Below are 27,801 nucleotides of genomic sequence, written 5' to 3' on the forward strand. Positions count from 1 at the left end.
CTCATCCTCCTTGTCCAAAACATGCCTTTTAAAAAGTATTAGATTATACAGCCAGATTGTCTAGCCCATAATTAATTAGTTTTACTTCAAGAAACCAAGGAACGCTTTTACTGTAACGTTCGAAGCTAGCGCACATATCAGAAGTATATAATACTTCTCTTCGTGAGAAGTGTACCACAAAGCGGGGTAAGTGTGCGCATTTTTGTCCCACGTCAAGACGAGGTTTGTGGGATGATTGATGGGGATTTAGTGCCAAACAATTATAGAATTCACCTTACGGTGCGATGCCCATTTGTAGTTTGATGAGCGGGAAAGCAAACTAAAAGGGTGAGTCTGGGAAGAATAACGTTACATAACTAAAGCATTAAGAGGATACAGAGTGTCATCCTTCTTCTATTACCCCCTTCTGGTATTATTGACCATTGTCATTACTGGAGGAAAGACTCGCATCTCTTGCGATTGCACCATTTTAGGTGGAATTTCTCATAGCATTTTGACGTGTATTTCAACCAGATTATTCTTACAGGACACCCTATTTATTGGGCGGCTAAACCTATAGCATCTTCTTTCTTCATTACTATTTTTATTTTACTAATTTTCTAATTAAGAACAGGAATAATTAGGCCAAAAACAAACAAAGATTTTGGAATATAATACACTTTTCATTTCAGAACTTTTATTTGATCTAGATCAACGTAAAACTGGGTCCCCTGTAAAATGAATAACTTTCATAGGAATTAGTTTAATTATTATGATTTCAGGTTTCGACCTATTAGACAAACATGTTTATAGGGTGGTTTTTCCAGCTGTAGGAATCCATAAACTCCGGTACCACTTTTTAAAAGTGGAGAATAGTGTTTTGGGCTGTTTAGAAGGCATTATTAAATTATAATTAACTGAATTATTAGTTATATTCGAAAATAGAAACGATAAAATTGAAACGCACGCTCCCGCCATATTTTGAAGTCTGCCTAACTTCAGCAGCGCCATCTAGCGGTACGTGTTTGCAGCAATAACCCTATTCATTCATTTGGGACGTTTGCGGTGCAAACTTGCGGCAGCGTTTTTCTGCGTGATCTTTGCTGGTAAATATTTTGATTTTATTTATATTTTAAGTGTTACTTTGCATTAAATACCAATGTTTTATCGCAACCGATCGGAAATTAAGCGTCGCAAGTGGAAAATTTATGCTTAACCGTGCCAAATACGTTTGTGAAATACGACCAAGGCTTAGGGGGCCCACGTTGCCGTTGGCAGTGCAAGTGTTACTACGACCAAGGCTTAGTATCCTATGTCTTTTGGGAAGTTGACTTGAAGCTGTTGCCCATTTCAATGGTGGCTACAGAGATCTTTCCAGGTAAATATTTTATTTATATATTAAGGGTTAATTTATATGAAATATCAAAGCTTTATCGCAACCGAATGGAAACTAAGCGTTACCCCCCATTCCGCTATCGATATTAAGTATCTAGACAATCCAGGGTTGTCTCTCCGACACCTACCAAGGGAAGTACAACTTTCTATTCTTGGTTGGTCTTCCCTAACAACGCGTCGCAAATATTTTGACCTTTTAAGCTTGTTCAAAATCTTAAACTCCCCTAATCAAACTTATTTTTCTGATGCCCCTTCTATCGCCCCCAAAAGGGGTCATGGTAAAAGATTATTCCACCGATATGCCCGTAAAGACTAAAGGCCAGCTTAAGCACTCCTTTTTTCATAGATCGGTCCCCATTTGGAATTCACTTCCCCTGAGATTGTATCATTAAAATCTATTGCCCAATTTAAGTCAGCACTGAAACAGTACCTCAAACTATATGTATGTGCCTTTATGTTCTTCGGAGCTGTAAGGTTTTCTCATAAACCCTAGCTAGACATTCCCCCACAGGAGAAAAATAAAAAGTTAACCATACAAAATAGGTTTGGTAATTACGACCTTTGTTTGTAGAAACATAGCTTTAGTTTATTTTGGGGAGTTGTGGTAAAGTGGCATACTTGTATTCGCGATTTACATTTGTGTTGGGGGCACATTGAGTTCCCCATCCAACCATACTAAAATCTTGGGGATCTAGTAAATAGGAGCTAATTAATTGAGGATAATATTCCCAAACATACCCCCCTGCATAGGAATATCATTGCAGCCAACTTTGTAGGCTCGTAACTCTGGTTCTACTAGAGATACGGGGATGCCCTTTCAGTATGTTATAGTCCAATTTATCCCCCATCCAACCATACTAAAATCTTGGGGATCTAGTAAATAGGAGCTAATTAATTGAGGATAATATTCCCAAACATACCCCCCTGCATAGGAATATCATTGTACCCAACTTTGGAGGCTCATAACTCTGATTCTACTTGAGATACGGGGATGCCCTTTCAGTATGTTATGGTCCAATTTATCCCCAATCCAACCATACTAAATCTTGGGGATCTAGTAAATAGGAGCTAATTAATTGAGGAAAATATTCCCAAACATACCCCCCCCCCCCCCTGCATAGGAATATCATTGTACCCAACTTTGGAGGCTCATAACTCTGGTTCTACTTGAGATACAGGGATGCCCTTTCAGTATGTTATGGTCCAATTTATCCCCCATCCAGCCATACTAAATCATGGGGATCTAGTAAATAGGAGCTAATTAATTTAGGAAAATATTCCCAAACATACCCCCCTGCATAGGAATATCATTGTACCCAACTTTGGAGGCTCATAACTCTGGTTCTACTTGAGATACGGGGATGCCCTTTCAGTATGTTATAGTCCAATTTATCCCCCATCCAGCCATACTAAATCATGGGGATCTAGTAAATAGGAGCTAAGTAATTGAGGAATATATTCCCAAACATACCCCCCTGCATAGGAATATCATTGTACCCAACTTTGGAGGCTCATAACTCTGGTTCTACTTGAGATACGGGGATGCCCTTTCAGTATGTTATAGTCCAATTTATCCCCCATCCAGCCATACTAAATCATGGGGATCTAGTAAATAGGAGCTAAGTAATTGAGGAATATATTCCCAAACATACCCCCCTGCATAGGAATATCATTGTACCCAACTTTGGAGGCTCATAACTCTGGTTCTACTTGAGATACGGGGATGCCCTTTCAGTATGTTATAGTCCAATTTATCCCCCATCCAGCCATACTAAATCATGGGGATCTAGTAAATAGGAGCTAAGTAATTGAGGAATATATTCCCAAACATACCCCCCTGCATAGGAATATCATTGTACCCAACTTTGGAGGCTCATAACTCTGGTTCTACTTGAGATACGGGGATGCCCTTTCAGTATGTTATAGTCCAATTTATCCCCCATCCAGCCATACTAAATCATGGGGATCTAGTAAATAGGAGCTAAGTAATTGAGGAATATATTCCCAAACATACCCCCCTGCATAGGAATATCATTGTACCCAACTTTGGAGGCTCATAACTCTGGTTCTACTTGAGATACGGGGATGCCCTTTCAGTATGTTATAGTCCAATTTATCCCCCATCCAGCCATACTAAATCATGGGGATCTAGTAAATAGGAGCTAAGTAATTGAGGAATATATTCCCAAACATACCCCCCTGCATAGGAATATCATTGTACCCAACTTTGGAGGCTCATAACTCTGGTTCTACTTGAGATACGGGGATGCCCTTTCAGTATGTTATAGTCCAATTTATCCCCCATCCAGCCATACTAAATCATGGGGATCTAGTAAATAGGTGCTAAGTAATTGAGGAATATATTCCCAAACATACCCCCCTGCATAGGAATATCATTGTACCCAACTTTGGAGGCTCATAACTCTGGTTCTACTTGAGATACGGGGATGCCCTTTCAGCGTGTTATAGTCCAATTTATCCCCCATCCAGCCATACTAAATCATGGGGATCTAGTAAATAGGTGCTAAGTAATTGAGGAATATATTCCCAAACATACCCCGCTGCATAGGAATATCATTGTACCCAACTTTGGAGGCTCATAACTCTGGTTCTACTTGAGATACGGGGATGCCCTTTGAGTATGTTTTTGTCAGGGCCGGATTAAGGGGGGGGGCAAGGGGGTACTGGCCCACGGGCGCAATGCTTGTTGGGGGCACATTGAGTCAAACTATTCCCCCCTTAGCATCATTTGCTGTTCCTATATTTTTCGACTTAAGGGGGCGCGCATTATCCCGGCCCCCGGGTGCAAAATTGCTTAATCCGGCCCTGAAAATACTTGTGCTATAACAATTTTAATCTGTATTTCATTGTTTGAATTTTATTTTTTATAGCTACCATCTGTTTCCAAAGGAGAAATTTATGTTGGATTCTAGAATCAATAACTATTTTTTTGGCAAAAGGCACCCAATATTAATCAGGTCAAGGAACCCATTACAATCCCCTTCTTAATTGAGGTCTACACTTTGATTTTATCCGTTGAAAGGGAATCTCATTAGTGAAAAAGACTATTTAGACAGCCTGTGAGACATTTAGGCAATTATTAGGATATTTAGTTTATTATTTATTATTCTATTTATTGTTAGAAGGGAAGCGCTGTGTCCTTGAAGTTTTAGGGATTTTTCTTTTCGCCAGGACATAAATAAAATCTTACTTATGGAATAGGTGAACACTGGTCGTAGCCCTCCCTTTTAAGAATAATGAACTCGTTATCAGGATTTCAAGGGTGAGATTCCCTTTGCGGTATTAAGGTATCTAGTTTATGGTTTTAATTATAAATATTTTTAGGGGAAAAGCGTTTGGCAACTCGTTGAGGGAGTTTTGTAGGATTTAAATAAATTTATGATTTATGTTTAAGGTAGAAGGTTGCTTATACGCTTTGTCCTTTAAAAGTAAACACGATTTTAAGCGGGGTTTAAGGCAAGGCTTAGCTTTTTACGGTATTCTTTCCCTATTACTGTTACGAATGTGCCTTTTATGCCAAAAAAATAGTCATTTGTCTTATGCCTGAACATTTTGCCGTTACGTCTAGCGAAAATACTCGACTGGATTTTCTAATTAAGGTAATTAATTTCAAGTTATTCGTGTGCCTTTTTACAAATAGTAATTCGAATTTTTCTTGCGCAGGAAGAACTGGACGACAGCGAGTGGACTCTCATTGGAAATCCCATGCTGTGGACGACAGCGAGTGGACTCTCATTGGAAATCCCATGCTATGGACGTCTGCAAGTGGACTCTCATTGGAAATCCCATGCTTGTGGACGACAGCGAGTGGACTCTCATTGGAAATCCCATGCTATGGACGTCTGCAAGTGGACTCTCATTGGAAATCCCATTCTAAGGACGAAGTTTCCTGGTTTTGGGGGCTCTACAGCGGGCCTTAGTTTAAATTTTACGTTTCCCGATTTGTCCCAGGGACTTGTAAAATTTAAATTGGGCTCGCAAGGCTTACTTTGGGGGTGGTAGCTTAAGTTTAAAATTAAAGTTTCGATATTGGGGAAGGAACAAAAATAGTCGAAAAACACTTAGGGTAGTTTTTTTGATATTTTTTATGCTTATTTTTACAATTTTTTTATATTTTTTAATAATTTTAATAAAAAAATAATTTTTTTTTTTGAAAAAATTTTTTTTATTGTATTATTTTCTTTATTTTTTGTAAAAATTATGAAAAAAGGGGTCAAAAAAACTCCCTAAGTCCAGACTTTTAAAAAAAGAAACCAAGTCTAGTATCAAAAAAAATTCAAGAAAAGAAAGAACGAGGTTCAAGGCAAAATTTATTCAATAAGAAACAAAAAAACCAAGTGTTTACAAAAATTTCGAACAAAAAAATTATTAAAGAGTTTCGTAAGTTAAAGTTTGAACGTAAAAAAAATAATAAGTAGTTACAAATAAAATTTGCAAGCAAAAAAACTGAGTTAAGTGGTTACATGTAAAATTTTCAAGTAAAAAAGATGTATTTTGTGTCTTCTAGCTTCGGTGATTTTCTCCGTATCTTCGAGTCAATGTTGAGAGAGATAGCAAGTCCGGAAGAAGACATGGTGTAACGGAATCCAACAAAGAATTGTCATCAGGAATGATACGTAGAGTCCAGAACAGCGGAAATCATCGTGCAACGTCAATCCAACAAAGAATGTCATCAGGAATGATAAGTCATCTGGAATGATCCGTCTAGAAATGACCAGCGACAGAAAAATCCAAGAATATCAGCTGCATCTATAAATGAAAACATATTAATAACACATCTTAAACTATTGCCTACTTTTGGGCCCAACAAAATGGATTTAAATAATATAAGAAAAAAACCGCTAAACTAATTTTAGGGAAACTGCCGTTTAGTTTTAAATTAAATATGTAGCTTGATAATGAAAATAATTTAAATATCCCCTAATTTGATTTAAGGAAAACAGGCCTTTTAAAATTATTCCCACAGATAGGGCCCATAAATAACTAGAATTAAATGGGATTAGGCTTAGGGCAACGGTCCTCGTGTCTTAAAATGATCTCTGTGGGACTTGGTTTTCGAAAATCTGACACTTTAGCTCTAAATTAATTAATAATAGCCCCTGAACTAGTTTTAGGAAAACCTGCTATTTATTTATTTTTAAACTATTCCCACAGATAGACCCCGTAAATAACTAAATTAAATGGGAGAAGGTTTAATTAGGCCTAGGGCAACGGTCCACGTGTCTTAAAATGATCTCTGCGGAACTTTATTATCGAAAATCTGTCGCTTTTGGGGGCTATAATTGATTAATTTAATCTTAGGAAAACCTGCTATTTATTTTAAAACTATACCCACAGATATACCCCGTAAATAACTAGAATTAAATGGAAGAAGGCTTAATTAGGCCTAGGGCAACGGTCCTCGTGTCTTAAAATGATCTCTGCGGGACTTTATTTTCGAAAATCTGTCGCTTTAGCTCTAAATTAATTAATTATAGCCCCTAAACTAATCTTAGGAAAACCTGCTATTTATTTTAAAACTATACCCACAGATATACCCCGTAAATAACTAGAATTAAATGGAAGAAGGCTTAATTAGGCTTAGGGCAACGGTCCTCGTGTTCGGCGGGACTTGATTTCCGAAATTAAATCTGACACTTTAGCTCTAAATTAATTAATAATAGACCCTAAACTAATTTTAGGAAAACCCTGCTATTCATTTATTTTAAAACTATTCCCACAGACAGAATCCGTTAAGTAACGATTATTTAAATGGTACAAGGCTTAGGGCAACGGCCCTCGTGTTCGGCGGGACTTGATTTCCGAAAATCTGTCGCGATATCTCTAAATTAATTACGTACCCCGTTTAAATCTTTAAATAATATCTCTTAAACTAATTATTAAGGGATTCTCTCTTGTCCAACATCTCGTTGTAAAATTTTATTTATGGTACTTGATTTTTAATAAATAAATAAAATTCACTAATATTTAACACTACCTAATTAATTTAAATACTTGAAATAAAATAAATAATTTAAGGGGAGCTAGATGAGTTTGGATTATTGTAAAGGTTAGGCTTACGGACTGTTAAAGCACCACGAGGCGAAGCAATGGCTGCCAAATAGGTTGAAGAGCTTCGAATTCAGCTTGCGTCCTCGGCAAAAACGATCATCGAAATGGCGGAACGATCAAGTATCAACCTCAAAAGCCGGGATCACGATCAACATCAGCTGAGCGGGACCGGTTTCTCCGAGCGACCTTCTTCGACGGCTTCCAGGGAACGAAATGAACCGGTTGACCTATGCCTGCAACTTACAACTAAGTTAATTTCCTGCGTCGGGGGGCGCTAAAAGCGGACTCGGGTGCACCATATCCCGGGCACGAAATTCAAATAGCTGAACACTGCTAGGCCTAAATGAATGAACGCTAGGCCTAAATGAATGAAAGCTAGGCATAACTGAATGGACAATCATTACCTTTTACCATTAAAATCTGTCGTGACGTCACAAGTCAATTACCTCGTTGACGTCATAGGTGACGTCACCGGATATGACGTCATGACACGTCACCGGATATGACGTCATGACACGTCACCGGATATGACGTCATGACACGTCACCGGATATGACGTCATGACACGTCATCGGATATGATGTCATGACACGTCACCGGATTTGACGTCATGACACGTCACCGTATATGACGTCATAGCAAAAATTGACCATGTTTAGATGTCAGTAAATACGTAACTACGTATACAGCGCCCCTAACGGCAATTTATGAACTACATATTGCTTACACGAAAGTCTAGCAGAATATATCATGCTTTAGATGTCAGTAAATACGTAACTACGTATACAGCGCCCCTAACGGCAATTTATGAACTACATATTGCTTACACGAAAGTCTAGCAGAATTTATCATGCTTTAGATGTCAGTAAATACGTAACTACGTATACAGCGCCCCTAGTGGCAAATGTGTTGGTGCTTAATTATCCGTTCATAATGATAATAATTATAACCCATAGCCCCCTAAGTAACCCAAAATCCCAATCCTGTTTAAAAGCACTAACGAGTTTTTAGTGAGTAGCCCCTCGACAATTACTCGTAATCCAGACGCAACCTTTAATCCGTTCACTACCACACACATAAGCAAACACACAGTTATGTAACCAGCACTAGTCAAAGTTTGTTTGTTTTACGTGGCTGCTACGACACGCTTCAGTGCAATGCACTTCGAATAAAATCATTCATTATAACTTTGAAACTGTATTCAAAATATTCATACTCGACTGACGGCTCTACTATGTTGAGCAAGCACTTTAATCATACTCTAATTCAGAGGGTATGAATTAAGTTTCTATACCTTAATCACTAACTATAATTAGTAAGCTTACAAGTAAAAATAAATTTATCAGGCAGACTTATAAATATTAATGCAATATTTTATTTCGAAATATATTCCATTTCATACAATCGGATTTAATAAAAATTTGCAATTAAAATACTTTGGTTAAAGTCTTTTATTCTTTTTTTTATTTGACGCCATAACTATAATTAATAAGCTTATAAATAGAAATAATTTTATCAAATAATATTTTATAAATATTAATGCAAGTTTTTATTTTGAAATATATTTCATTGATACATTAGATTTTATTAAATAGATTAATAATGAAAATAATAAGAATATTTTTATAAACGTGTAACTTCCGAGTGTTGAGTCCAGGTACTGAAAATAATAAGAAAATTTCTATTAGTAACAAATTTTAATCGGCTTAGAATTTCCACTGTTTTCCACGCTAATATCCTACGGTGGAAAACGAGGTTGTTAGGATGGAAAACCAGGGTATTTGGTGGCAAAACGTAGCATTATGCTTTTGCGTCCAGATAGGAAGTGCGTTAAGTCACTGAGTGTTGAAAAATTGCAAATATATTATTAACCATGCATAGATTAAGCGTATAAAAGAAATATATATAAGTGCAAGTGAACAATAGTAAAAAAAAACCCCACCCAACCTTGAATACAAAAATAACGGAAGTAAAAACCTTGAGATTTCAATTTCTAAAGCGACCAACCCTTAAAAGTAACCAAAATACACCTTCGTATTTGTATAACAAGCTTTGTTAAAATGTAATCCTGGAGAGCTTCCCTATCGGGCTAGCGAAAGGGGAACGTTCCCAAAACACGTCTATTTCTCCACAAATCGAGAAGAGTTTTAAAAGAAAGTACTAGCTTGTGGCCCCGGATATTAAACTTATAACGTAAGTAAATTTATTGAAATAAGGATTAAGGGTTCTAAGTTTTTGTTAGAGTATCGATGGACTATTCACTTTGATTTTCTTTACGGGTACCATGTTTTACCACTGTTAAAAGATGAGCATCGAAGTACCATACGATGTGGTTACTCTTACGAGCCCAGCCCTTGGGTCGTCTTGTTATAACTTCGTTTTAAATTATTTGTTTAGATAACCCAGAGTTGCTAAATAATTACCTCGGAACTAAGACCAATGTAATAAACCAAAATAACTACCCAACCATTGTTTCAGTCCGGTGGATTTAAAAATATTAGCTCTCCCAAGTAGCGCTTTTCTACACTGAGGCCAGAATGCGCGAGTGTTTAGCCCCTCGGTGACACTATAAACTACTTCAATCTCACTATTAAATTATACATTGTCGAGGGGTCCGACATTTACACGAAATTCAGTACGCTTCTCGTGAAATCTTTGAAGTAATCAATAAATTACGAAATCAAAGAGGAAATTCCGTACGCTTTTTTTTTGGTATAGTCGGACCCTTGTATATTGCACTTGATATGCCTCAAAACATAAACATTTATAGCTTAAAAAGAAATACCAAAATGGCGACAAGGAATGAAGTAACGCCAGAATTGCCAGGAACGTTTGAATCAATACCGAACATCTGAAATTATAATAAAAATAATAAGAAATGTAATAAGAACTTCCATCAAAATGATACAAAGAATGGGTAGATTTTAAGAAGGGTTTTTAATTTGTGGCCGCCATTTAAAAAGATGGCCACAAATTGAACCCGAAAGACCATTCAGCCCGTCTATAGGTTAAAGGAAACCAGTGCACTAAATATTTACGAAATCGGTTGAAACGCGCGGACTTTGTTGCATAGAGAAGATTACATTACGGGGCGCCATTTATTAAGATGGCGGCGGATTGGAAAAATTTCTTAGTACGCGCCTACTACTTATGAGTAACAAATTTTCAGCCTTCTAGGGCAAGCAGTTTGGACTGGGCGTTGATTATCAGTCAGTTTGTCAGTCAGAACTTTGATTTATCTATATCTATATAAATCCAAGTCCTGACTGACTGACTGACTGACTGACTGACAGACTGACTGACTGACTGACAGACTGACTGATAATCAACGCCCAGCCCAAACCGCTTGCCCTAGAAGGCTGAAAATTTGCAGGAACGTTACTCATAAGTAGTAGGCGCGTACTAAGAAAGATTTTTCCAATCCGCCGCCATCTTAAAAAATGGCGCCCAGAAATGTAAAAAATATTCTCTGTGCAATTAAGTACGCGCGTTTCAACCGATTTCACAAATATTTAGTACACTGGTTTGCTTTAACCTTAAGACGGGCTGAATGGTCTTTCGGGTTTGATTTTTCGCCATCTTTTAAAATGGCGCCCAGAAATGCAAGAAAATATTCTCTATGCAATAAAGTCCGCGCGTTTCAACCGATTTCACAAATATTAAGTACAATGGTTTCCTTTAACCTATAGACGGGCTGAAAGGTCTTTTGGGTTCGATTTGTTGCCATCTTTTTAAATGGCGGCCAAAAACTTAAAAACCCTTCATTATGGAATAATGTCCGCGTGAAAAGTAATAAAAAATATCCCGACGGGCTGACGGACTGTGCCGAGTGCCTTCGCTCCTAGGGTGCTACAAAAATATCAGTCATCAGTAAAATCTACCCATTCTTTATATCATTTTGATGGAAGTTCTTATTACACGCGAGCGAACCGGCAAATAATAACACGAAAGATTTGATTAAACAAAATTTCTAATAAATAAAAGTTAAACAAGATGGGCCAAGGGCTGGGCTCATAATAGTAGCCACATCGTACCGTACTTCACAGGCGTGCATAAAATTTACGCGAATAGCCCCTCGATGCGCTACTTTTAACTGTGCTAAAATTATTACCAGTAATCCTTACTTCAATAAATTTATTTATGTTATAATTGTAATAGAGCGACGCCAAGAGAAAACTTGAGTGAGTAGCCCCTCGATGCGCTACCCTTAACATTGCTAAAATGATTAACCGTAAGGCCATTATAAAAACGAGGTTTTAGCTTTAACAATGCTAAACTGATTACACACAAGTAACCCTTAATAGAATAACAGAACGTTTTAGTGATTATCCCCTCGATGATCGAGTTACCTTTAACAGTGCTAAAATGATTACGTACTTAACGTTCAATTAATACACGTACAGAAACTTTTAACTTACAACTTATGCCTACGCATACACGCGTTTGAAAGAGAAAGAATTCGGTAAAACACTCAATAATTGTAATATCCAGGTGCCATAGACCATTCCAAAAATAACATCAGTATATATTTTCTTTGCCTAGATTATAAATTCCCCTCGATTTCTTTCAATGTTGAAATAGGGGAGCGGTATTGAAAGCGTGAAATCGTATTGTGGACGTCGACGACGGGTGAGACGAATTTTAAAGGGAGAGTATATATAGCTTAACCTTACTATCATAATTCCCTTCATAAGTAGACGAACGAAAAATATCACCTCACCACAATTCTCTCCCTTTCACTTTCCCTTCAACGACTAACGAAAACCTTTATACAGCCTAAGGTGGGTATATTGACACGACGGGGACGACGACGGGGACAACAACAACAGGGCAGGTCAAACTAAGAGCGTCACCGTAGATGTACGTCATACGATGTGGCTAAAAATACTTTGACGTACTTTTTCTTACTTGAGAAGTATTACTACTGAAAGCTTATGCAGAGTTGAGAATATGTAAATCGAGTCCATGGTCTTACCTTTTATGATGGCGGCAGGAGGATGGGGGGGGGATGAAGAGAAACGTCCAAACCGCGGTCCCCATCTCTTTAGATGGTTACTGAAAGAACATGTAAAGGATCAAAATTAAACACTTACGCCCGTCTTTTCACAAACTAAATAAAGAAATACATTTTTTAAATTAATTTTTGGGACCCTTTTACGAACTGAAAGAGCTTACCTTCCTCAATACACATATATTAATGATTTACACCTAGATTAGGCGGGGATACAACTTTCAAATCTAGTAATTCTCTATTGTGAATGTAATATTTTCCTTTATGTTTAGCATATTTAATTACTATACCAGGGATAGATTTAATTTTAGAAGCAGGAATGGAGAACGGTTAGTATTTACTTCAGTCCGACTCATAGCCTAGTATAGAGCCCCTCCCTGCAACACGTAATTAAAAGTTTAAATTATCTAATAGGCTCACTTAAAGTACGTTTTGATGACGTTGCTGACGGGAAAGGCGAAAAATACGTAATTCCTTTTTACCTCTGTCGCTATGACCCGCCTCTTCTTTCATACCCCTCCGTCCCGTGGAAGGGGGTCCGTTTTTTTATCATTATTTTATTTTTTATTAATAGTAAATTATGGTTCTTAGATAAAGGTAACGGTTTTTCCTCTTTCCCTACACCAAAAGCTCTACTAGATAAGTGTTTAAGATGCATTAAAGATTGTGGGAGGGTCAAGTTAACGCCCGATAAAATTAAAAAAATATCACTACAAGTGCAGTCATGGATTTATAATAGAAGCTTACGCTTCCTGGATATTTCACTGTCGCCTTCAGTAAAGCATTTTGATTTTAAACACATTTATGCCATGAAAATTCGCGCGCGTGGGGACTGGGGGGCTGATGACGTGGAAATTGAGGCAAACTTTTTTCTCTCGGAGCGCGTGTGCGCGCGCTTTTCTAAAAATTATTTCTCGCGCGCTATTAAAAATTAGAACTCGATCGCGTGAAAAACTTCCACCCCCTCTGAATTTGCCTCAATTTCTACGTCATCAGCCCCCCAGTCCCCACGCGCGCGAATTTTTATGGCATAAATGTTGTGCGCGTTTTAAGGCGAGTGGAATATCCAGGAAGCGTAAGCTTCTATTATAAATCCATGGTGCAGTCAACACTAATATAGACGGCGTTGCTTCAAAGTCCTAAGCTAGCATGAAAAAGATGCTATTTTTTTAATTGGATTTGGGTGGTCACGTGATGCGCATAACCAAGGTAACTAGGTACGGGTGCACGAATCTCCCATCGGAGACGCCGAAACCTGAGCTCTAAGATCGGGCAGTCGAAGACTCCCTCACCCCTATATCCTCCTAGCTACTATTTGGCTCGTACCGCTTTTATATCCCATCCCTCTCTCCCTCTTGTATACTGATAAAAATTATTGCATTAAAAAAAAACACAAGAAGCTTCAGAATGTCATCGAACAAGCAGAGTCCCAAGCAGAGTCCCGCTGCGAGGAAGCTTTTTTCTTCTTGGCCCTCCTTGACAACTAAGTATAATTTAAAATTCTCGAAGAGAATTAAGTATTATATACTTCTGATAGACAATATTGTAACACACCTCTCATTAGTTTCATAACATTTGGACCATTAGATCCAAAGATATAGTGGATTGAATATTGAATTTACAATTTTGACATTGGAAATTAACTTTTATTAAAAAAAAAAATCTATCGACTCTAAATGCTTGAATCTTTTTAATAGAATAGAATATATTGTGGCACACCTCTCATTCAAATTTCAGGACATTAGGACCATTTAATCCAACGATATTGTGGATTAAATACTGAATTTACAATTTTGACATTAGAAATTAATTTTTATTAAAAATTTATTCATTCTAAAATCTAAAACCATGGATAAAGAATGCGCGTGAGGAAATTTGTTCACACTCTACAGAATAGGCAGCTCCCTATCTCGAGCGACAGCTTATTCCGTATATACTCTGTTACAACATCGGTTGTCAGCACGCGCAAAGCTATTTCTCTATGTAACGTAGGTTTGTACGTGCTGTCAAGAGACAAAAAAACTTCAGGATCTTCAGGATTTATAATATCCGCGCATAGATGGGCACTATCATATCATTTGATAGTTTTACCACTTGATACGATAGAAAACTAAATCTTCCCCAATCAAAGTATCAATTTTGATAGTTATTTTCGAGAAAAATTTGAATTATAATGATTGATTGAGTTTGATAGCTTAGAAAGTGCACTCGAAGTTGATATGATTCATTGATTCGTTGAAATCTTCTAGAGAAAAATATCGATTCTCAACGTGATCTAGCTACTAACCCCATCTTTTAGAAATCATAAAAAATGATAGGCATTATTCCTTGAGAAATATATTGATTTTTTGAGTGATTTTATTTGGCGACATCTGTTTTCTGATTTCATTTTAAAAAAATTATGAGCTAATCTTTGATAGGCAATTTTGATAGTTATGAAAATTTCTGGATAGATAAGTCGTTTTTTGAATGATATCGAAGTTTTTAATATATTTGAACGTTAGCAAGTGTAGGTTTATTCTATAAGAAGATTCTGTACTTGGTGGTCGTTATAACCCTCTCAAACAAATAAATAAACGATGGTTCAACAGTTCAAACTGTGAAGACGGAGCTTCTTGTTTATAGAGGAGGAAGAACGATTCCACGAAATCATCCAAACGTAGAAGTAGATAAATTAAAGTGTAGATTTAATTGCAATTTTTGCTTTTAATTATTATTAGTTAACCGTTTATAGTAGATGGTTTAGATTAAATCAAGGGCGAATAATTTGAAAAAGTTTGGATAGTAGCTTTTGAACTATAGACAGTTAAAAGTCAAACTTGAGAAATGAGATTATGGAAATTATATGAATATTTGAAAATATTAGAAATTCTACAAAATCAGGAAATATCAGGAATCGATTAAACAGAGTAAAATTAGGTAGAGACCAAATCAGTTTGATCGAAAACAATCAAATTTAAAGTCCGGAAATTAAATAATCGATTAATTTAGTCGTTCCTAAAGATTTATATTTGATTTGATAGGCAAAAAATCTATCTAACAATGAGAGCCAATCTGACATATTGAAGGAAGATTTGATAGTTTCACCATCTATGATTTGTTGAGAGGGAAAAAATCTATCTAACAAATAATGCCCGTCTAAAATATAGCTAGAAGAATTGATAGTTTCGCCAAATATGATAGTTTAAGAGGAAAAATATCTATCTAACCAGCAGTGTCAGTCTAAAATATAGTCAGAAGAGTTGATAGTTTCGCTATCTATGATAGTTTGAGAGGAAAAATATCTATCTAACCAGCAATGTCAGTCTAAAATATAGTCAGAAGAGTTGATAGTTCCGCCATCTATGATAGTTTGAGAGGAAAAAAATCTATCTAAGAAGGAGTTCCATTCTAAAATATAGCCAGAAGAATTGATAGTTTCGCCATCTATGATAGTTTGATAGGAAAAAAATCTATCTAAGGAGGAGTGCCCAACTCTGTATAATAATCCGCGAGTTTTTTTAGCTCGAGTGCACGGACCTCTAGGCCTTAGTTTGAAATACGTGTGAAATTACCTACTATCAGAAGTATATAATACTTCTCTTCGAGAGAAGTGTTCCACAAAACAGGGTAAGTGTAACGTCATTCTTCCCAACATCGGAACATTTGAAGCAAGGTTACTAAACCGAATCACATTCGCGATAAATAGTTCCCTCATCATTACTTTATCAGCGTTTAAATATTTGGCAAGACGCGCTTGTGGATTTTTGTCCTACCCCAAGAAGAGGTTTGTGGGTTGATTGCTGGGGATTTAGTGCCAAATAATTATACAATTCACCTTACGGTGCGATGCCCATCTGAAGTTTGATGAGCGGAAAAGCAAACAAAAAGCGTGAGCCTGGGAAGAATGACGTTACATAACTAAAGTATTAAAAGGATACAGAGTGTCATCCTTCTTCTATTATCCCCTTCTGCTACTATACAGCCTACTACACGTAGACAGAGTAGACACACCGCGCGACTAAGTGTATCATTTCGTTGAAAAAAGCGACCATGAATAATTAGCTGAAAATAAATTTTATTTTCGATCATGTTTACTCTACAAAAAAGCTAGACATCGACGAAAGAACATTACGTTGACAACCAGGCTTAAAACACGAGTGAAATATTTTCACCATATTTCACAGAGACAAAAAAAAAATTAAAATAAACAAGATAAATATTCAGGTACTTTGATATTCATTATTTTCAAACGTGATTGCCTTGAAAATGTTAAACAATTATTATTATTATTATTATTATTATTTTTTTTTTCGCATTTTTTTAAACACCCTGTAATACTTTTTTGTTTATATATATATTGTTGGTATTTTTCCAAATAATAAACATATTTCACCATTCAATTAGTCGGGGCTACTTTTATATCTATAGGAATTTAATATCCCTCCGCCTCCATAGGGGTGGCGGGAACTTTGAGAACTACTTTTTCGCGCGCGCAGTTACCAATAGGATGAAATCGGTCTATTATTTGAGGAATTTGAAAAATGCCTGTTTAACTGTCACGGAAGACAAATTCATTTTGATTCGTTTTTTACATTAAACAGTTTTTTTTTGGGGATTTTTCTTTTGATGAACAACATTTGTGTAATACTCCCTTTAAAGGGAGAATGAAACTGTTGAGTTACTAAAAACATTTGCGAGACGTTTTTGTTAGGTTTTTAAGGGGAAATTCGAGTTAAAATATAAAAGAAAACAACGCGGAATGTAAAAAGCTTCAGTCTCCCTTTAAATTAATAATTGTATTCCAAATAAATTGCCTGAATTACGTCATTTCTATTATTTTTTTAATTACCTAAATTATTTTTAATTACCTATTTGTTTAATAATTATTATTTATAATTATATATTATATTATATTTTTTTTTAATTAATTTTTTATACGCAACACCTATGATATTATTTTGTCATTAATTTATTTAATGTTTTTTGTTTTTTTTATAATATTTCATGGGCACTACTTTCCCCTTAACATGGAGTATCGCTACGCCTTTACCCCGGAGTGCCCTGGCACCAATTAACTTTAATACAACTTTAATATAATAAAAAACTTAATTTTAAAAATTAACCGGGATATTTAAACTTAAATAGCACCTTAATAATTAAAATTAAATCAATTTAATTTTAATTATTAAATAATTTGGTTAGATTTAATTATATAAATTCAATAAACGCGTCACATTTTAGGATAATTAATTTTTTAATTGTCCCCCCCCTCCCACCTTCCACCCACCCCCAATTAATTTAATTGTACAAAATTAGTTTGATATTTACCATAAGGGGAATGTTTATACGTAAAAATCAACACCTGGAAACCAAAAGGGTAACGCAAGCTCCAGAGGAATGTAAAACAACCGCGGCCTTTTTTTGATCAACATGAGTAAAATCGACCCCATTTACCTGAAAAACAAACGGAACAAAAATAGTCGTTTAAATGCTAAGGGAAAAAAACAATTAAAAGCTAAAAATAGTCAATTTTATTTAAAACCAACATTACTTCTAATATTTTGTCTCCAGGCTTTAATAAGGTATTTGCAGGTCCATTTTCAGAGACGTGGGTAACGTAAATACCCTAAAAACGCGTATAATTTCAAAGGTGGAAAGTGTTTTTAAAAGGGTTAATGAAATACCTCATCTTCAGGTCTATTCAAGTTGACAGGTGAACCAATGCCACCTTCGTAAGTGAAACCGATATCTGGATTTCTTTGGATTGAAACGGGAAACTGAATAGGGATAAGATAGAAAACTCTTAGGGATAAGGCAGAAACGTTTTGGGGAGAAGGCGGAAATGTTTGGTGGGGAAGGCGGAAAGGTTTTGGGGAGAAGGCGGAAAAGTTTTGGGGAGAAGGCGGAAAGGCTTTGGGGAGAAGGCGGAAAAGTTTTGGGGAGAAGGCGGAAAGGCTTTGGGGAGAAGGCGGAAAGGCTTTGGGGAGAAGGCGGAAAGGCTTTGGGGAGAAGGCGGAAAGGCTTTGGGGAGAAGGCGGAAAGGCTTTGGGGAGAAGGCGGAAAGGCTTTGGGGAGAAGGCGGAAACGCTTTGGGGAGAAGGCGGAAAGGTTTTGGGGGGAAGGCGGAAAGGTTTTGGGGGGAAGGCGGAAAGGTTTTGGGGGGAAGGCGGAAACGTTTTGGGGGGAAGGCGGAAACGTTTTGGGGGGAAGGCGGAAACGTTTTGGGGGGAAGGCGGAAACGTTTTGGGGGGAAGGCGGAAACGTTTTGGGGGGGAAGGCGAAAACGCTTTGGGGAGAAGGCGAAAACGCTTTGGGGAGAAGGCGGAAAGGCTTTGGGGAGAAGGCGGAAAGGCTTTGGGGAGAAGGCGGAAAGGCTTTGGGGAGAAGGCGGAAAGGCTTTGGGGAGAAGGCGGAAACGCTTTGGGGAGAAGGCGGAAACGCTTTGGGGAGAAGGCGGAAAGGCTTTGGGGAGAAGGCGGAAACGCTTTGGGGGGAAGGCGGAAACGTTTTGGGGAGAAGGCGGAAACGTCTTGGGGAGAAGGCGGAAACGTTTTGGGGAGAAGGCGGAAACGTCTTGGGGAGAAGGCAGAAACATTTTGGGGAGAAAGTCAACTAACCACCATAGGATTTTTATGAGATCCAAAGAGCCACTGTTTATTATGTTTATATTTGGCGGGTAAAGTAGAAGAAGAATTGAGCTGATGATCATTGTTGGGGCGCGCGCAACTTTGATCCATTAATCTTGGAGACGAGGAACTAGCCATAGAGGAATGATGATGTTCACCCCCTCCTAACCTGGAGATGAATTCATTACCGCCAACGCTATTTTGGCACACGCCTATCGGACTTTTGTTCTGAAGCCGCATATCTACCGAGCAAAAGATAGAAAGATACCTTACCTCAAGAGAGAGAGAGAGAAATCATAGAACCCGTTTTATAGCTGAACATTACCTTGCATGTCCACTTTAAGGCACTGACTAATAAGAAAGGGTGTGGGTTGTCGCGTTACCGTAGGGGCGTGAACGATATGAGATCGAGAAACGATAACTTTATCAGCGATTGGAGATTTCCTGGAATACATTGATTTCTCATTGGCAGATGCACCGCCCATTTCTCGTGGATTGTAAATATTGGAATAGATCGGGAAATTCTGGTGTTTATTGTCAGATACGTATTGCAAAAGCGCTTCTTCGGTATATTGCGACGCGGCTGCAACCGACCAATCAGAACACGACGTTACTATTAACGTTAACGCGCCGGTTACTTAATCGTAACTCACTTAACTTTGGAATTCCATTTCATTTATTTCAACATGCCTCATTCTAACATAAAACTGGGCATGCCTTAAATTAAGTTAGATTAAATTTCACAAATGTGACGATGTTCACAAAACCTGGAAATTAAATTATAGTATAACCTAATCCTTATAAGGTCTTCAAACCATTTCTACTATAAAAAATGGACATGCGTCGGGCTAAATTACTTAAATTTCACTAACCGCGACGTTGTTCACAAAAACCTGTAAATTAATAATTATTATCGAGCGGGGAAAATTCACAAACAACATAAATTAATTTCATTAAAAATAAGTTTTTATTTCTTAATTTGCGCAATAAAAAAATATTAAAATTAAAAACAATGAATTAAATTAATTAAAAATGCATTAAAAACACGCACTAGACATTTTAAAATTAATAACAATTATTTATATACCGGTTTAATTAAAAGAAAAATGTATTTAACTTAATTTTATTGGTTTTCATTTTAAAAATATTCGCAGACCCATAGAACAAACGATGGATTAACATACGTATATAAATTTTACATACATACAAACACATGCGTAACGTAACACGTGGCATTAACATGATTTTTTTATTTCTTCTATAAACACACCTTATTCCCCAATCCCATGCATGTGCCGAGGCTTAACGGGCGATTTTTAACTGACAAATGCAACGCGTAATCCTAGAGAAATGGTCCTACTAACTGTGGAACGACTTAGGCGCGATGGGACGATAGAAATGGCGGAGGAATACTCGGAAAAATGGCGCCAGACGAATCAGGAAGACCGCCCGCCATTTTTCCGCGTATTCCTCCCCCATTTTCTAGCATCCCACCGGACCTAAGTCGTTCCACAGTTAGCAGGACGCTTTCTCTCAGATTACCCATCATCCTTGACAAATCCGGGTCAAAATAATGCCTGGGCACGCGCATCGGTACGGTAATAAGGTGAATTCTATATTTAAATACCTAATCTGGATCTACTTCCAACTAATTTTATTGACTTATGGACTTACCGGACTCCAAGCTGCGATAACTTCGACTTCTATCGGGACCAGCGACGAAATTAGAGCTAGCCGCGGCCGCAGCGTCCGATATCGAAGCGTAACTACGTCCGTCACCGTTATCGTCGACTAAATATCGGTTAGAAGGTGACGGTAAACTTTCAGTTAACGACTGTCTCTTAAATCCTTCGGCAACACTCGCAGCGTTTGACGAGGATCGGGTACCACTTTGATAGTTACCGGTATCACTGGGTGTATCGCAATTAGTTTGACAATTATCGCGGCTAACAGCGTTAGGACCAGTATACCAAGCGATACTGTAAGTGTTTAGTCTACTTCCAGGGTAAGAGTCGCCACCGATTGATTGATAATTATTTGCCCCGCTTATTTCGGCCGCGGATGACGTATTCATAGATCGCGACAATTGATTTTGAGATTGACTAATGGGGGAAGGATGAATGTGGTGTTGTTGGTGATGATGGTTGGTGTTTGGAGGAGGAGGTTGCTGTTGAGGTGACGGAGATGACGAACCCATACCGCGGCTAGAAGCGCTGGTGCTCGAAGAGCCTGTCGTAATTTAAATTACGTATTTCATTGTAGAAATTACATGAAAAATTATGCTAATCGATCACGAAATGAATAATAATTGATAATATTGAGTAAAACCGCTCAAAAATTCAATAAAACCGCTCAAAACCTCAACAAAACCGCTCAAAACCTCAATAAAACCGCTCAAAAATTCAATAAAACCGCTCAAAAATTCAATAAAACCGCTCAAAAATTCAATAAAACCGCTCAAAAATTCAATAAAACCGCTCAAAAATTCAATAAAACCGCTCAAAAATTCAATAAAACCGCTCAAAAATTCAATAAAACCGCTCAAAACCTCAATAAAACCGCTCAAAACCTCAATAAAACCGCTCAAAACCTCAACAAAACCGCTCAAAAATTCAACAAAACCGCTCAAAAATTCAATAAAACCGCTCAAAAATTCAATAAAACCGCTCAAAAATTCAATAAAACCGCTCAAAAATTCAATAAAACCGCTCAAAACCTCAATAAAACCGCTCAAAACCTCAATAAAACCGCTCAAAACCTCAATAAAACCGCTCAAAACCTCAATAAAACCGCTCAAAACCTCAATAAAACCGCTCAAAACCTCAATAAAACCGCTCAAAACCTCAATAAAACCGCTCAAAACCTCAATAAAACCGCTCAAAACCTCAATAAAACCGCTCAAAACCTCAATAAAACCGCTCAAAACCTCAATAAAACCGCTCAAAACCTCAATAAAACCGCTCAAAACCTCAATAAAACCGCTCAAAAATTCAATAAAACCGCGCAAAAAGACAGATCAAAAATGATAATAAAAAAGGTTCTTACCATGTAGGACTTTCCTTTGTTGTTGCAATCCGGGTACGTGTTGACTTTTAATTCTATCCGAATCTAAGCAAGAATCACTTTTAATATCGACTGGAGGCGCGACGTTATGGGGTGATCCCCCGCTGCCCCTGGGGGGAGGATAAGTCCCGCAAGACGTTGGTAAAGTCGCGAACTTATGCGCGAGGGATAACGGTTGCGCATGCGCGGCGCTAGCTGAGCTAAAAGCCCCGCCACGTTGAACGTAAGAGTTTGTCAAAGTGGGAACCGCGTTTTTTAATTGAACAGACGAATTATTGTAGGACGCGGAAGGTACACAGTAGTATTTACGGCCATCCGGCGAGGAACCACCACTGGTGTGATGAACACTTGGAATGGCCTCGAAAAACTAACCAGAAATAATTAAGATTATTTAATTCGTCTCAAATTGGAAGAAACTTTGGTCAAAGGAAGTTTAACTTTAAATGCAATTAACAGACCTGTTTTTTAAGTTGTTTCGTTGACGGCGATGGATTCCTATCTTGATTGAAAGATTTCTTTTGATGTTCGTCTCTCGGAACTACGACGCTGTTCAAACAACTTTCCTCCCATTTCCTAACAGTTTGTTCCGGATCTTGCGGCGTTCTCAAATTGGGGAATCCTTCCGGGTTTCTGTGATGATGCGATGACGGTTGAGTATCTGGACTATCGGGGGCCATATTGGGGGAATTGCGATGATTTTCCATAATCATATTTCTAGCCGGAACATTATTTATGGATCCTTCGATTGATTTACTTATTTCGTCCCTTATCGAATCGTGTTCCATGTCATCGGACATTGGCGATTTGTCCTGCGAGTGAACATGAACATTGTTCCTTGGTTGTCAATAATTGTGCACAATCGTCGTGGTTTCAAATGAAAAACTAATTTAGACTTACGTCCAAGGGATATTGGGCGTAAGTTCCATTTGCCTCCAATTTCTTCAGGACAAAGTTTCTAGCGTGTCTCGCGTGTGCTTTGAGTTCTTTGGGATACGGAGTCGGCGCCCTAACCAACTTACCCTAAACAACAACAACAACAAACACACAAACAAACAATTGTACGATATTTAAAAGAATTCCATAGTCGTTTTTAGGGGGCCATAAATGTTTTCAAGTAGAACTGAACTAACTTCAAAACTTACAGGACGTTCGGATTCAACGTCAGACGAAAACTTTATTTGTTGACGTCCTTCGCGTTCGGCTTCCGAATCGGGGGTTGTGGGTTCGATTCCAGTTTGTTCTAACGGAGATTGCGGTAACATAAAACAAGTTAAAACTCTTTGACCGCTTTCCGCGTCTACGTCCGATTGAAGAGGTACTAACGGTTTCGCCTTTAACGAGAGAAAAAACCTTATTGGTCTTTTACCATCTCTTTGAGGTCATAAAGGGTCAAGTGGGAGGGAAACTGACCTGATTATCAGACAACCATAACGCGTGTAAATTTGGCAGTTTGGCGATACTGAAGGGTAAATTGCACAGGTGATTAGAGACTAGGTTAACAACCCTCAAACGTCCAATATGGCCAATTTCGTCAGGTACAAATGTCAAACGGTTATTGCGCAATGATAAAATGCTTAAATTCACGCAACTTCCAATCTAATATCGAAAGAAAGAAGTATTCTTCACTTTCCCCCGAACTAGTCTTTCTAAATGACGAGGTTATTACCTCGCGAGGAAGTGACTCTATCGCGTTATCGTCAGCCATCAATGTGTGCAAACTTCTGAGCAAACCGAAACTGGATGGCAGTGAGTGAATATTATTGTTGCTCATTACCAGTTCCTCCAAACATTGCAAACTATCAACAATTACCATGAGTATTTTAGAATTGTCATTCAGATTCCGGGATTAATAACTAATTCGTGTAAACAGTATGAATTGTCTGGTTTTGAACAGTTTTTGGTTTTTAAAAATTCCCGGATTTACGGAAAGGTCACATGAATGATGTTTTAAAAATATTGACTGGCAAAAGTAGATTTGTTTAATAATACCGGATTTTCGGGAATTTCTATAAATGGTATTTTTAAAATATAGTGTGCGAAAAGTAGATTTGTTTAAAAATCCCGGATTTTGTGAGAAATTAGTATAAATGGTATATTTATAGTATAGTGTGGCATAAGTAGATTTGTTCAAAAATACCGAATTTTTGGGAAATTTGTATAAATGGTATATTTAAAGTATGGTGTGGAACAAGTAGATTTGTACAAAAATACCGGATTTTTGAAAAATTAGTATAAATGGTATATTTAAAGTGTAGTGTGGCACAAGTAGATTTGTTCAAAAATACCGGATTTTTGAGAAATTAGTATAAATGGTATATTTAAAGTGTAGTGTGGCACAAGTAGATTTGTTCAAAAATACCGGATTTTTGAGAAATTAGTATAAATGGTATATTTAAAGTGTAGTGTGGCACAAGTAGATTTGTTCAAAAATACCGGATTTTTGAGAAATTAGTATAAATGGTATATTTAAAGTGTAGTGTGGCACAAGTAGATTTGTTCAAAAATACCGGATTTCTAGAAATAGGCTTATGTATAAATGGTTCTTTTAAAATTTAAAGTGGGGAAAAGTAGATTTGTTAAGACACGACTTACATAAATGGTACTTTTAAAATATAGTGGTAAACGTAGATTTGCTTAATAATACCGGATTTTTGCGAAATTGGCATAAATAGTACTTTTAAAATATAAAATGGCAAAGGTAGATTTGTTAAATAATAACGTATTTTTTTTTGGAAATTTTATAAATGTTCCTTTTTTAAAAAAAGGTGTCAAAAGTAGATTTTATAATAATACCCGATTTTCGGCACATTTAAATAAACTGTACTTCAAATTATAGCGTGGATAAACTATATAGCTCCAACATTAAATGGTAATGCCGCAAGCTAGACTTTATTTATACTTAGCCCCAAATTGCATTATAACACAACACAAATAGGAAATGTTTAATTTATACCTAACCCCAAATTGCATTACAACCCAACGCAAATAGGAAATGTTTTATTTATACCTAAGCCCAAATTGCGTTATAAAAGTAATATAAATTTTAACTTACTTGCCAATACTAGGTGGTATACTTGAAATATGATTATTTTCTATATGAATAACAGCGAGTTTTCTGAGGTTTCCAAGCGTGTGTGGCAAATGGCGAATTTTATTGTGAGACAATGTCAAGTCAGTCATGCTTACACATCCGTCAATTTCAGGGGCTACTTCCATAATTTTGTTCTTACTGGCATCCAAATATCCTAATTTTTTTAAATTACCTAGACACTGAAATGGAATTAATAAAATGACAATACATTAAAAATTAAATCAGAAACAAGAAAAAAATGGATCAATAAACAACAACAACAAATGGATCAATAAACAACAAGAAAAAAATGGATCAATAAACAACAAGAAAAAAATGGATCAATAAACAACAACAACAAATGGATCAATAAACAACAACAACAAATGGATCAATAAACAACAACAACAAATGGATCAATAAACAACAAAAAATGGATCAATAAACAACAACAAATGGATAAAAAAACAAGAACAAAAACAACAACAAATGGATAAAAAAAACAACAACAAATGGATAAAAAAAACAAGAAAAAAAAACAACAACAAATGGGTAAAAAAAACAACAAGAAAAAAAAACAACAACAAATGGATAAAAAAACAAGAACAAAAACAACAACAAATGGATAAAAAAACAAGAACAAAGACAACAACAAATGGATAAAAAAACAAGAACAAAGACAACAACAAATGGATCAAAAACAACAAGAACAAAAACAACAAATGGATCAAAAACAACAACAAATGGATCAAAAACAACAACAAATGGATCAAAAACAACAACAAATGGATCAAAAACAACAACAAATGGATCAAAAACAACAACAAATGGATCAAAAACAACAACAAATGGATCAAAAACAACAAAAAATGGATCAAAAACAACAAAAAATGGATCAAAAACAACAAAAAATGGATCAAAAACAACAAAAAATGGATCAAAAACAACAAAAAATGGATCAAAAACAACAAAAAATGGATCTAAAACAATAAAAAATGGATAAAAAACTTACAGGAGGCACTTTGAGAATCCTATTTCCGTCACACCACAATTCAGTCAATTTTGAAAGTGACCCAATCACTTCAGGCTTTAAAAACATAAATAAATAATAAAAGAAATTCAATATAACATTTTTAAAGCACATAAGTAAGCTAATAATAATCATAGTTTTCATACCAATTCAACAAAATCATTTTGTCCTATATCTAGCCTTGATAGTTGAGATAATCTGATAATTGATTTTGGAAGCACCTTTAAATGGTTTTCCCTCAATTCAAGAATTCTTAAATGACATAACCTAACCCAAAATAATATATTTTTAATTTTAATCAAATCAAATTATCTTAATTAAAATTAAAATTAAATCTTACCTGCCAAAATTGGCTGGAAGATATTCAAGAAAAGTATCATTCAAATAAAGCTCTTCTAAATTTAACAATTGAGTGAACCCTTCTGGCAGCCTTAATTAAAGATAATTATAATCATAATCAATTAAAATCGAAATTAGCGTGTTTAAATATCAGTTTTACAATTTGAAACTTACCTCCCTAAAGGATTAACACTAGCTTCAACACTTAACAACCTTTTACAGCCATTTATATTATCCGGGATTTCGAGGATTCCATTTTTACTGATATCTAATTCTTCTAGATTTATTAATGAAGCTACAGCGGGTGGTAATGACTGAATCTCATTATCACTAATGATTAATTTACGAAGACCGTGGCAGTGAAACAGGGGCTGAAATAGATACCCTACTTTTTAAGTACACGATAGACCTATTTCTGATTTTCTAAAGATATCAAATCACTTACTCTGGGAAGATCTTTTATTTGGTTAGCATCAAGGTAAAGTTCTTCTAGCGTTCTTTCAAAGCTGAATACTTCGCTAGGAACATCCTCCAAATTGAAATGGCTATAATCCAACACCGTTACATCATCTGTTTCAGGCCTAAAACAAGGACAATACCAACGTCCAGGGGCCATGACCAAATCCTAGACAGACATAATAATAATGTATTGAGATAATTATGCCTAATTCTACATAGAGAGCATAGAAAGAGTGTATTTTTATAACCTCAAAGTATACATTTCTTAATTTCGCTTCATTTTTAAGCTTCAAACATTAATTAACAATCAAAAGTTTAAGATTTAAACCAATTTACAAATAAAATTCATATCCCCTATTTATTTATTTATTTATTAAGTATTATATTTAAAAATGTCTATTTAATTTTAAAAGAAAATATCCATAATTAAGTTAAATGCACTTTAATTAGAAATAATTAAGTGACGTTAATTCCATTTTAGAATAGTTCAAAGTTCATAGGCTTAAAAAGTTAAAACACCGAGACAGAGGCTTAATGATTTAATATGTAATTGTAAGATTTCCACTTACTTTAGGTGGATTTTGCATGAACCTCCGCGATTACTTTGAACTAGTTCGCCTAATTTCAGACTCCATTGCCTTTAATTAAGCATTTTAATTAAATTAAGATAATAATTTAGTTTTAACGTCTCCGACACCACCGAACGGGGAGCCTGCCAGCGACGTCCCCTCCTATCCTGAGCTAGCCACATCCCTAAGAATTTCTTATGAGTTCT

At 36.4% G+C, this 27,801-nt stretch overlaps 3 protein-coding genes and 2 long non-coding RNA genes across 5 annotated transcripts; 1 reads left to right on the forward strand and 4 right to left on the reverse strand.

Moving 5' to 3' along the window:
- The first annotated feature begins 40 nt into the window (after window positions 1-40).
- Window positions 41-7,397, forward strand: LOC149654360 (uncharacterized). The gene is made up of 5 exons (XM_089845897.1): window positions 41-1,085; window positions 1,169-1,357; window positions 4,266-4,352; window positions 4,964-4,994; window positions 5,059-7,397. The coding sequence occupies exons 3-5, from the start codon at window positions 4,294-4,296 to the stop codon at window positions 5,395-5,397; spliced, it is 429 nt and encodes a 142-aa protein (XP_089702023.1). The 5' UTR covers window positions 41-1,085; window positions 1,169-1,357; window positions 4,266-4,293; the 3' UTR covers window positions 5,398-7,397.
- LOC149654361 (uncharacterized) lies at window positions 5,689-7,664 on the reverse strand. The gene is made up of 2 exons (XR_016370584.1): window positions 7,456-7,664; window positions 5,689-6,144 (listed from the first exon to the last, which is right to left on the reverse strand). It is a non-coding gene; the product is annotated as an uncharacterized LOC149654361 (long non-coding RNA).
- Window positions 7,665-8,956: 1,292 nt separating this feature from the next.
- LOC149654362 (uncharacterized) lies at window positions 8,957-13,233 on the reverse strand. Its single transcript, XR_016370585.1, has 3 exons — window positions 12,940-13,233; window positions 12,422-12,501; window positions 8,957-10,297 (listed from the first exon to the last, which is right to left on the reverse strand). It is a non-coding gene; the product is annotated as an uncharacterized LOC149654362 (long non-coding RNA).
- A 3,261-nt stretch (window positions 13,234-16,494) lies between these two features.
- LOC149654363 (leucine-rich repeat-containing protein 7-like) lies at window positions 16,495-19,443 on the reverse strand. The gene is made up of 4 exons (XM_089845893.1): window positions 19,057-19,443; window positions 18,124-18,216; window positions 17,991-18,065; window positions 16,495-17,893 (listed from the first exon to the last, which is right to left on the reverse strand). The coding sequence occupies exons 1-4, from the start codon at window positions 19,303-19,305 to the stop codon at window positions 17,795-17,797; spliced, it is 516 nt and encodes a 171-aa protein (XP_089702019.1). The 5' UTR covers window positions 19,306-19,443; the 3' UTR covers window positions 16,495-17,794.
- On the reverse strand, window positions 19,374-27,761 carry LOC149654364 (uncharacterized). The gene is made up of 15 exons (XM_089845254.1): window positions 27,596-27,761; window positions 27,013-27,192; window positions 26,742-26,938; window positions 26,569-26,658; window positions 26,375-26,495; window positions 26,211-26,285; window positions 25,181-25,398; window positions 23,795-23,924; window positions 23,539-23,724; window positions 23,271-23,459; window positions 23,026-23,148; window positions 22,587-22,937; window positions 22,111-22,495; window positions 20,740-21,294; window positions 19,374-19,648 (listed from the first exon to the last, which is right to left on the reverse strand). Exons 1-15 carry the CDS (start codon window positions 27,611-27,613, stop codon window positions 19,374-19,376), a joined length of 3,093 nt encoding a protein of 1,030 aa, XP_089701380.1. The 5' UTR covers window positions 27,614-27,761.
- Window positions 27,762-27,801: the final 40 nt, after the last annotated feature.

The sequence above is a fragment of the Phalangium opilio genome, unplaced genomic scaffold (assembly GCF_054372755.1).
Source record: "Phalangium opilio isolate 3A_F unplaced genomic scaffold, DU_Popi_V2 ptg000079l_1, whole genome shotgun sequence".
NCBI classification, from domain to species: Eukaryota; Metazoa; Arthropoda; class Arachnida; order Opiliones; family Phalangiidae; genus Phalangium; species Phalangium opilio.